This window comes from Emydura macquarii, unplaced genomic scaffold (genome assembly GCF_026122565.2).
Source record: "Emydura macquarii macquarii isolate MOO-44397 ecotype Brisbane River unplaced genomic scaffold, CSIRO-AGI_Emac_v2 contig_2422, whole genome shotgun sequence".
In the NCBI taxonomy this organism is placed as follows: Eukaryota; Metazoa; Chordata; order Testudines; family Chelidae; genus Emydura; species Emydura macquarii.
This window is the reverse complement of record NW_027132559.1, coordinates 41,501,993-41,513,719: the sequence shown is the minus strand read 5'-3', so window position 1 is coordinate 41,513,719 and position 11,727 is coordinate 41,501,993. Positions and strand designations below refer to the sequence as shown.

The window sequence follows — 11,727 nt, the reverse complement described above, 5'->3', positions numbered from 1 at the left end:
CAGAAAAAGAAAATTTGAATGTAGAAAAAGTATCTGTATAGGTATGTAGGAAGCCGCTGTGGCCTCCCATGGAGCCAGAGCCTGAGGAAGGATACGACCGCTCTGATTGGTCCAACTCACGCCCTGCCCCGGAGTCTGCCCGGCAATAAGGGACCCGGGCCGTGATAGGACCACCCAGCCAGGCCAATTGGCAGCCGCGGGGCGGAGCCCCAACAGGAAGGGGAAGTACAAAAGCCTGGCCCCGGAGCTCAGTAGGGTGCAGACTGCTGCCAGAGGCAGATGTGCTGCCCTGCCAGCAGAGGCCTAGACCAGACCAGACCAGACCAGACCAGAGCAGACCAGACCAGACCAGAGCCTAGCCGATGACGACGACGACCCCTGGCCCCGCCTGGGGATTGGATAGGGCCCTTGAGAAGCTGGACTAGGCAACCTGGCCAGGATGACTGGGCCGAGTTACCCCAGGCCCGGGCCCGTGCACTGGAACTGCCAGACTGGGCTGAGACCCCAGAGCAGCCCGAGTGGCAGGCACCCCCAGAGGCCGGGCTGGATTTGGAGGAACTGCCGTCTGCCGAGCCCCTCCCTGCAGCGGGGCAGGACTTGGAGGAGCTGCCCGAGGCTGAGCCGCTCCCAACATACAACGACCTGGAGGAGCTGCCCCCTGAAGAGGAGCTTCCCGCCTTACCCCCGGTCGATGAGGAAGGACTGACGGCGCTACCCCAGGTGGACTATCTTCGCGGCACGGAGGAAGCAGGTACTAGGGTCAGGGGGGAGGTAGCCCAGGGACAGCCACGGCCTGTGGCTGAAGCCGCATTATAGTCGGTGTGTTGCGGCGGGAGCCCCGCCGACACAGTGGCAGCCACTTCTGCCACTGCTAGGGCCCTGGGCTGGGATGCAGTGGAGATGGGTGGGCCTGCGTCCCCCTCCCCTTCCCCTTTTCCCTAGTCACCCCAGGAGAATTGCTGTCCTGCCCCCGCCTGAAGTCGTTGCAACCCCTGCTCACCCTGCCTAGGGATTGGAGCAATAGACTCCTTGCTCGCTCGCCCCATCTGAGGGCCCGAGCAATCCACCTCTGCTCACCCTGCCTAAGGGTTGGAGCAACTGACTCTTTGCTTGCTCGCCCTGCCTGAGGGCCTGAGCGATTAACTGCTGCTCACCCTGCCTAAGGGTGGGTTATTAGGACTACTCACTTGCCAAGCGCGAGCTATTCCCTGTCTGTAGGAAGCCTCTGTGGCCTCCCATGGAGACAACACGCTTACAAGGTACCTAGTAGGAAATGAATTAACATTATATTTCCTTTCACAGCTTTTTTGACGCTGCATTTTTGCATATCCAACTATGGAAAGCAGTGAGTATACTCTTCATCAACTCCTACGAGCTATGTAACAGAGAGTAGAATTAGGTGCTCAGCCTGCATCTTAGTTCTGCTATTGATGTTTGTGTATTTTATTTCAAGCTACACCTTTTCAATACTGATGCCAAAACAGACACTCAAAATATTGCTGACTATGATGTTAATGATGGCAGTACCTGTTTCCTGCAGTGTTGTTGTAGCCAAGTTGGTCCCAGCATATTAGACAGAAAAGATGGGTGAGGTAATATCTTTTACTGGACCAACATCTAAGATAGTATCTCACCCACCTTGTCTCTCTAACTACCTGTTTCACTCAATTTACAACCAAAGAAGAGAAAATGTTACCAAACAGTTCACCAGGAAATCATGCCACATGTTTGTGGAGTTAATTGGGGAGAGGAGGAAATGGTAGTGTCCTGTTTCATCAGCAGTAATTAATACAAATACAAACCTCTCAACAGATCTCCTCAAAGCATGCATTCCACATACTGGTGACCCTGGTTATTGATGGAAGCACTTTGCTAACAATCAGCCATGCTTTACTATTTGAGAGTTTTTGAGAGGCTGTATTTTCTCATAAGGTTATTAATTGTTATTCATTAAATACTGACAATTCAGACAAACAGTAACAATGCCTATTTATCACAATTCTAATAGATATGTTCTGACGTCCTGAAATTCACCCCGGTGTAAAGTCCCTACACTCCACTAAGCTGATGCATATAGGGCCTTGTGGTGGTTCTGTGCATTAGAGTGAATCTTTTTGAGTGTATCTTCTGGCCAGTATACCACCTTTTTCTATATACCCAATCACATATTGTCATCATGCATATTACCTTAGACAGGGAGAAATACATGTCCTCTATCTCAGTGCTGTTCCATCCTTTAAGTCCACTTGTATCTTCAAGTGAGAAGTAAAAGATTTGTCCTGAGATTGCCAGACCTCAACAGCTAAACAATACATTGCTGGCCATCAGTCTTCTCTGCACCAGAACAAACTGGAAAAGTGTAGACTGGGTGAGCAAGAGTGATGTGGCTAACAAAACTAGCATGTGATCATGGAGGAATGATGGTTAGGAACCAAAAAATTTGTTCGGAAGAAAGGGGACATTTTTGCCTGAATTGCTGCTAATATTTTTCTAAAGGAAGAGTATTTTATGCAAAGTGATCAAATCCACAAAACTCTGAAAAAGTAAACAAATCTTTCTTCTACAAAAGCTGAAAAACACAATGAGCACTACAATAACTAAGACAATTCTTAGTACTTTGCTTATTTTAACAAAAAAGATATTAGAAATTGGTTTAACCATGTCTAATTATTTCATTAGCCTTGTATTCTCCTCATGTGTACAAATAACTTCAATTAACATCAATGGAAGATGAGAGAGCCAAAGGAAAAAAGAACATACCTTTTAGTTCTTAAATATTTCAAACACATTTGCTGGGAGAAATGATAATACATAGTCAAGTATTATGTCCACCAATACTGACAGTCTAGATCTCTACATTTTATTCTATAATACAGCATCAAATAAAATGAATAAATCATTTAAGATGTCAAACATGGATACCTAAAATGAGATGTCTAAATCCACATTCTGAATCATAAACAAGGATTTAGACACCAAAAATGAGTGTTTAGGAACCAAAGTTCCTCTTTAGGCAACTTAATGTGGGAATAGGTGCTTTAATTTCAGCATCAAAGTTTGAAAGTTCAGCCCACAAATCTTTGTTTCAAACAAATTTATTAATGAAACCTCTTTAAAAATATTTTCCTTTTTTAAGAGATCTGGTATTAGGATTAAATACGTTGGTAGTGATCTGCCTCTGCACTTCCTTGCTTCATTAAGCAGCCTGATTGGTACATTAGATCTACAATATACACTTGAGGAGGAAGTAGAAGCCCAGTTATTCCTTGAGGAGAATCATCAACTAATTTAACTTCATTCCAAGCTCTGCCGTATTCTCCACGAACTAAACTACAGCCAATGCCAATTCTGTCTGCTATAACCTATGAAAGAAAACAAAAAATAGTTAATGAAAGTTGTCACTATTTTCTGAAAGATATCACAATATGTTTAGTTTGTGAAATGCACAGCTGGGTCATGCAAATGCTTTAACAAGAGGACAGTTGAAAGGTGCAGAATCTTCCTGAAGACTTTGTAGTGCAGATTTTTCTGGATTCCCTGAATGGTTCTGCAAACAGCAAATCTTCACTGTAAATCCTTCAGAGAAACTGCATTTTCAAAATGTTATATCCACCATATTCTAGCAGAGCAATAGAGATTATAATTCTAGCAATTATAAATCTTTCTAAGAACTGATTTATGTTGTGTTACAAGTCACTCTTTTACACCTCAAATGAACAGGGTGCATGTGGTCCCAAGACAGAGTCTTTTCAACAAATTTAGAAAATATTGGAGGAGCTGTCTTTGAATTACAACTCCCACAAACAATCCATCTGTACAAATAAAGATATATATGTATGCTCTGCAAATGTGTACAATATGGAACATATGATGATGTTTGATATAAAGGTTTAACCACCATCGGTTTGTGATTGCATCATTCATAAGCTTATCTCTCAACTTTCAGATCTGCCAGTGTATGACACAAGCCATTGAAATGTGTGACAGATGACTGGAATGTGGAATACCTGAGTTCTGTTGCATGTTGTACTATAATTGACATATTGTAATTAGGGTTGGGAGGATTAAATTTTTATTGGTAATTGTTGGCAAACATCACTATTTCCACACAAACCAACAAAAAAGTATTTCTATTGATAATAATTGAAATATACAGATAGCCAAAGAAAGAACAAGGCCGCTTGAGAATTTATTAGAGTTCCACCTTAATGTGTATAAAACATATTGTTATGGCAGCATAAGCAGAGCAGGAGTAGAAGCGCCATTTAGGCAGAACTTCCCCCATGCTTCATAGCACAAGTTAATTTTAGGAACGTCTACTGTCATTAAGTAATTATTATCTGCCCTCCTCCCTCCCACCTTTCCCCCCCCCCCAAAAAAAAAATTCATACAACTCTGAAAATTTAAATTGATAAAAACTGGGAGGGAAAAGCTTCAAAATTAACAATTATCTGTCGAAATAATAATAAAAAATTGAATTCTGCCAAGCCTAATTACAATGTTTTTTTTAAGTATAAAACTTCTTCCTAAGAACGTTTCCTCATTTCATGAATGAAATAAATCAATTTTGTAATTGGCTACAAATAGCAGAGGGATTACCATGACCTACAGGGCTTGAACCTGGGGTGGCTGTCAAGGTTCCTGCTCCTCTCTTACCCGCTCCTCCAAAGAGACGGAGGCTAGCTTCTCTAGAGTCTTAGTTTTTGCAGGAGAGGAAGGGAGAGGCTACATCACTATATTTTTCACATGGTGTGGGAAGGAAGGATTGGAGCCTACCAGCCTGTAAAGAGACCAGCAACTCATTGTCTGCTCCACTTCCTCCTCCCGCACTTCTGTGAAAAACAGCAGCCCAGCCTGCTCTATTCTACCTTACTTTTCCATTTCCCTCCCCCAAAATATTGCTCCTGCGTTCCCTTCCTGGGACTTTCTGCAACTTGGAGGGAAGTGGAGAAAGAATCCGGGACCTCACTGCTGCCAGAAGAAAGTCTTTTTCTCCTTTCTGTCTCCTAGCAAGCCAGCTGCTGCTCTGTTCCTGTAGTCTACCACATGTGTATGTGTTGCAGCAGAACAGGAAGGCAGAAGCTGCTCTACTATGGGGTGTATCATCTACTGCAGTACACCTGAGAGGTTGCTCATGATTCATCCTAAACAAGTGCTAGTACAATCTTTACAAAACACCATTATTTAGTTCGTTTATGCTACATATTTTTAAAGGAGCTAAAATATAACTGAATTACTCATTTAGAGGTGTTTTATAGAATGGATTCTTACCCTACCATTCCCATATTGCTGAATGGTTATATGGGAGAGGGAGTTGCGTGTGAAAAAGATTGAGAACCAGTTTCAGAGATATTTAAAAAATTGTATTGGGACTATTTTTCATATCCCTTGTCCAGTAAAGCCAGGCTCTCTTAGTACACATACAGACTGCACAAGAAAAAGAAAATTATAAAAAATAAAATTTAGAAACCTTTAAAACCATACTATTATGTATGAGAAAGCTACTTTAGGTAATTTTTGAAGTCCAAAGTATCAAGTATTTCAGGTCTCAAAGCACGTGCTGTAGGATCCACTGGAAAGCTGGGAATTTCCTCTTTTCAATAGGGTAAAGCTCCCATTTCTAACTGTGCAGGAAGGAGTAAGATTTGGGGGGGCACACACAGGAGGTGTATATCATGAATGCCACAGAGCCCAGTTCAGAGGTGTTCTCCCTAGGTATCGCTACACTGCAGCTGCGAGTTTTTGGGCTATTTACTGGTGTCAGAATTTGAACCTAAACTTTTCTACACTGTAAGATATAACATCAATAGCTAAATATAAATGATACTGATGTTTAAAGATGAGGTACTTTCCACAGGACAATTTATCAGCTCAATTGATATTTTATTACAGTTAATGTAGAAAATATTTATTTACACACTCAACTCATACTGGAAAAATGAATATTTGCCCAACAGCACACAACACTGTCAAGTGTTCTGTGACTGTGTAAGGAAAGACCCTATTTTGTATCATAATGTATTAGACAGGAGCACCATCTAGAAACTATTGTTGCAACAGTTTTTCATTTGCAGCGTGAAAAATAATGATCACTGCATAATTTAGTGCTTTACAGTTTACAGGAAAAGGAACATATTTTGATTCCCAATCAAACATTTTGGCTCTTTGCCTTATATCAGGCATTCTGCTGACATCACTTAAGACAACTTCAGTGATGCTTATAACAACAAGGATGTTTACAGAAAGAAACCATGCTGGCTTTCATTCAAAAGGAAATCAAATGTTTGCCAAATGGAAAATGACTTAAATATATGCACAAATAAACAGCAATATACAAGGTTCTACTGAAGCTCATGAACTGTAGTTTGTGCTATCCCTTCAACAAAAATAAAGAATTGTAATTCCAACAATATTTTTAGATCAGCTAAATAGTAAGATAAATGCTACTATACCTTGTAAAGCAAAGCCCTGTGGTAGAAGGTCCCTTTCTTGATTTTCCCAATAGGTACAACATTACATTTCAATTCAAATTCAATTTCACTTATATGAAGTTCCCAGCTGAATTCATGTAATTTGTTTCTTTCAATTGGGCCACCCATCTTATCTGCAACAAACCTGTTTTAATGTACACCAAGATCAATTCAGTCTGTCATTTCTATCATACTTATCATGCTTAAGGGCATAATGGCCAAGTTGTATAAATACAAACAATACTAGTATGACGTATAAAAGTGTATTACTTTTGTAATGTATGCTTATGTTTTATTGCTCAATTACTGGTACTAGAAGTATGCTCAGCATTAAATAAATTAAAATGATAATGCAGATCATTGGAGGTGAATAACATAATGCCAATTATCAAGAGAGAACCAGCAAAAATTACATAAAATTACGGATAAAGTAGTTCAGAAGGTAGGATTCATCTTTAGTAGAATCATTTGTACTATTTACTACAATTCTCAGCATTACCATTTGTTTTAAGTAAACAATATCAAAGATATTAGAATATGAAATGAGAAAAATAAGGTCACAGCTAATGACCGCCGATTTATGAAAGCAACCCTATAAAATGTAATGTTATGCATGTGCTTATGTGCTTTCCTGAATTAGTACCAACATTTGCAATTGTATTGATTTGCATTTTGTAATTTATATATAAAAATTAATGGCCAGACCAAGGAAACCCAAGGTCAGGACTCAGAAATGCCTATACAATTACTGTGATAGTGCACAGACAACTGCACATACCAAGGCATTAAACCCTGATTCAGCAGTTCATCTCTGTTCATCAAAGCACTTAAGTACATGTATTACTTTAGGCATGTGCGTAAATCTCATTAACTTCAATGATACATTGAAGGCACAGCAGAAGTGAATTTTAAGGAAGAATTTAAAGGTAGTGATGAGGCTAAGGTAGTTGTTTTACAGAACTTTATAGAGTACTCGCATGCACAGAGTGTTACATAGGAAAAAGCTGCTAAAATTCTGCAATTTCATTGGTTGCTCATGCCTGTTCAAGTGTATTATAAACAAAAATGCAATAAGCTGTGGACTGAAACTTTGCACACATAGAAACAGAGACATTTTTAGGATAGAGAAAATTTAAGATTCAACTAGCTGAAAGCTATTTTTGAGTTTTTAAGCACAAAATTAAAAAACTAAGCTATATAAACAACAGAAAAACACTTTCCTTCCCTTCTCTTACCCTTGCCTCCTTCATATCCAGATATTTAAAAAACTGAACAGATTTTAATAAAATTTGCCACAAACATTCACTTCTGGGATGAAACCAATCATAAAAAATGTAAGGCAGAAGGCATTTTTGCTAAACTTACAGGCACCTGAGAATAAAAGTTCAGAATGGAATTCTCCTCTCTATCATAACCATATAAAGGCTACTCTGATACCATAATGATGTATCTTGCCTTAAAGTGACCCAATGCAATCAAATTTTTGCTAAGTGCCAGACAGTGGCTGGAGGGGCTTTATAGAAAGGGAGAGGGTGCAAGGAGCTGGTACCTTCTGTGAGCACAAGAACTAGAAATATCTTGCACTCGCTGTAACGCTAGACTCCTCAAAGGGAAAAGGTGAGGACAAGGATGAGAAAACCCTCATCTTCAAATAACTGCTGTTCTTTGAGATGTGTTGCATATGTCCATTACACTGTAGGTCTGTGTGCATCCGGTGCGCTAGTGCCAGAGAGTCCTCCCTAGCAGTATGCATATGGGAGGTGAGCTCCTCATACTCCAAAGAGCGGCACCACTGGAAGCTGATGGGAAACTGATGTATTGGGAAAGAAGGGTGGGTCACGTAATGGCCTTGTACAACGCATCTCAAAGAGCTACATTTTCAAGAAGGTGAGTAACTATTTTTTCTTCTTGTTGTTCAATGTCTATTACACTGTAGGTGACTTTCAAGCTGTCACCCCAGGTAGTGGGACTTGGAATCTCATCAGACAAGGAACTGTAGGATTGCTTTGCCTACATTTGCATCTTCTCTTGATGTAGCAGACAGTGCGTTATGTCTGGTGAATGTATGAATGGAAGACCACGTTGCTGCTCTATAGATGTCCATAATGGGGACATGTGCCACAAATGTTGCTGACACTGAAGTGGTCGAGTATGCTGTTAGTTTGACAGGAGGCATTACGCTTTTGGTATCATAACGCATTGTGATGCAGCTGGTGATCTATTTCAAGAGCCTCTGAGTTGTGATTGGTTGTCCTCTCATATGCTCTGCATAAGAAACAAAGAGCTGTGAAGAAACTCAAAAGGGCTTTGTCTTATCTAGGTAAAAAGCCACTGCTTGGTGAACATTGAAGATGTGGAGCCCTTTCTTGTCCTTATGACTATGTGGCTTTGGGAAGACAACTGGCAGGAAGATAGACTGATTCAAGTGGAAATCAGATACCACCTTTGAGAGAAACTTAGGGTGTGGTCTAAGCTGAACCTTGTCCTTATAGAAAACAGTATGGCAGATCAGTGACCAATGCATTTTGTCTTCCCATTCTCTTACCAGAAGTGATAGCCACTAAGAAGGGTACTTTGGCTGACTGGTGTAGAAGGAAGCACAATGTTAAAGGCTCAAAAGGAGGGTCCGTAAGTGCACACAACACCAGATTCAAATTCCAAGAAGGTTTTGGGTCCCTGATAGGTGGAAACAATCTATCTAGACCTTTCAGGAATCTGGTTGTTATAGGATGAATGAAAACAATCTCACTGTCTATGCAAGAGTGTAGTCGGGTGTTGGTCATCCCTCCCCATCTGGGTCGGAAGGAGGTCACACCACCTCACTATGTCACCATCTATAGATGGGGGGAATTAGCCAATAGGCAGTTTAAGGGAGTTCTGGACATCAGGCAGGGCAGAACACCTAAGCAATTTATAGCCCCGGCCCTCAGGCAAGGCAAGGCAAGTACACAGTTGATAGTCCCTGGCCTTCAGGCAGGGCAGGGCAAGTGAACTGTCTATAGCCCCTAGCTCTCAGGCAGGGCAGTGCAAGCACACAGTCTATGGGCTCTGGGCCCTGAAGCAGAGGCTGAGCCAAGCAGCAGCCTATAGCCCAGGCCCCAAGCAGGGTAGGGCTAGGGAGCAGCCTGTAACCCAAGCCCTCACGCAGAATCAGGCCAGCAGGTTATAGCTCTGGGGTTTAAGGAAGGGACAGAGAAGATAGCAGTGTAGGGGATCCGGCCGGGGGACTGAACACCAAAATGGTCTAAGGGCTCCAGCAGAGGGGGCTGAGCACCAAAGAACTCAAGGGGCTCAGGTCTCCAGTGGGAGAGCTGCCAGCCCAGGGCAGGGTGGCAGAGGGTAGGGGGACACAGGCCCACCCGACTCCACCGCGTCACAGCCTGGCCCTAGCAATGGGGGAGTGTTCTGCCACTGGGTCAGTGGGGAATCCAGCTGCAACATGCTGATTGGAGCTCAGGCTCCAACACAACCGAACGCAGTCGGCTGCCCTGGGCTACTTCCTCCCCTCCCCTCAGTGTGTACCTAGGTCCACGAGACATCCTTGGTTACCCCAGGGTAGGTGGCCAACGACAGTCTCAGTGGCACAGGCTCCCCAGTGGGTAGGGCATCTCTGGGCTCGTCAGCAAAGGGAGCAGCCTGGAGCGAGCCAGATGTGTCCGTCTCCCTCGCTGTCTTGGCCACAACTGAGCTGGAGGCCCTGCCTTTTATACTTCCTATCCCACCTACCTACTTCCTGTGGGAGGGGCAAGGTTGGTCCAGCTCTGTCCACTTGGGTAAGGAGGGTGGCTCCTCCCCCTCTGGCTCAGAGAAATGCCACACCACCTCATTACACACCTCCTCAAGTTCAGCTCCCAGTCCTGAGGGCTGGTGTCTTCCAGCTCCCCTAGGTGAGACAGAAAGTCGGCATTGGCATGGTCTTCGCCTGCTTGGTACCGAACAGTAAAGACATAGCGCTGTAGTGTGAGGTACCAACACATGAGTCTGGAATTGATGCTCTTCATCTAGTTCAGGCATCTCAAGGGGCATGGTCGGTAATCAGCATGAAGGGTGCACCAAGGAGGTAATATCCGAGAGTGTTGGCAGCCCACTTGCCAGCAAGGGACTCTTTCTCGATGACAGAGTAATTCTGTTCATGAGGGAATAACTTTCAGCTGATATATAGCTGGGGGATCTTACCCACCGATCTCCTGAAAAAGGACAGTCCCGAGTCAACCTCAGAGGCATCTGTCTGAAGGATGAAATCCCGAGTAAAGTCAGGACTGTATAGCACTGGTTCCTGACAGCCAAGTCTTGAAGGTCTGGAAGGCTTCCTTGCACTTCGTAGTTCAGCGTATGTGTCATGGACTGTCTTTAGTTAGGAGGTCAGTTGTGGGGGGCCACAATAGTGGCAAACTATTATATGAACCATTGGTAGCAACCAGCTAGACCCAAAAACTGACATACCTGTCGTTTCATGATTGATTGGCAGGCATTCAAAGCCTGGACTTTTCCAATGAGTGGACATACCTGTCCTTGACCCAATGTGTACCCAAGATAGATTGTCTCTTGCTATTCAATCTGACACTTCTTGGAGTTGGAGGGTAGGTCTGCCTCCCGCAAGATCCACAACATGGCAGCCACCTGGTTGAGATGGTCTTCCTAGTGCCGGCTGTCTATCACTACATCATTCAGGCACACAGCGGCATAATCATTGTAGTTATGTAGGACTAGGAGGTAATCTGTAGACCCTCCCGTTTTTGCCATGACTTCAGGAGGTTGTTGTTCAGTACTGTTGTTTCTTCTTCTGCTGGTTGGGCTGGCGAATCTCGTACATTACCAGCCCAACTCTCTAGATTACGTCATATGGCCCCTGCCATTGGGCCAGTAGTTTGGACTCAGAAGAGGGCAGAAGGAGCAAGACCAGGTCACCTGGTTCAAAGGTTCGGGACTGTGCTTCCCGGTTATAGGTTTGCTCTTGAGCCCCCTCTGCGGCCCTTTGGTTCTCCCTCGCTAGGGTCCCAGCCTGGGTCAGATGTTCCTGGAGTTGGAGGACATACAGCAAGAGTCCCTGCATTGGAGACAGCAACTGTTCCCAGGTCTCACTCATCAGGTCTAGTAATTCTCATGGCCAGTGCCCATAAAGTAACTCAAATGGGGAGAACTTTGTCGAGGACTGAAGTACCTCTCTGACTGCCAGTAACAAGGGCGGAATCAGCTGATCCCACTGGCGCAGCTCCTCTGCGGGGAATTTGCGCATCATCCCCTTCATGATCCGATT

General features: G+C 43.5%; 1 protein-coding gene across 1 annotated transcript in view; it reads right to left on the bottom strand.

The window, feature by feature from the left end:
- Positions 1 to 2,844: 2,844 nt before the first annotated feature.
- Positions 2,845 to 11,727, bottom strand: part of ARMC3 (armadillo repeat containing 3) — a 69,376-nt gene continuing 60,493 nt past the window's right edge. Inside the window, exons 17-18 of the mRNA XM_067561709.1 lie at positions 6,453 to 6,615; positions 2,845 to 3,362 (exon numbers count right to left, since the gene is read on the bottom strand). Coding sequence (XP_067417810.1) covers positions 3,153 to 3,362; positions 6,453 to 6,615 — 373 coding nt within the window. The 3' untranslated portion in view covers positions 2,845 to 3,152. The remainder of the gene's footprint in view (positions 3,363 to 6,452; positions 6,616 to 11,727) is intronic.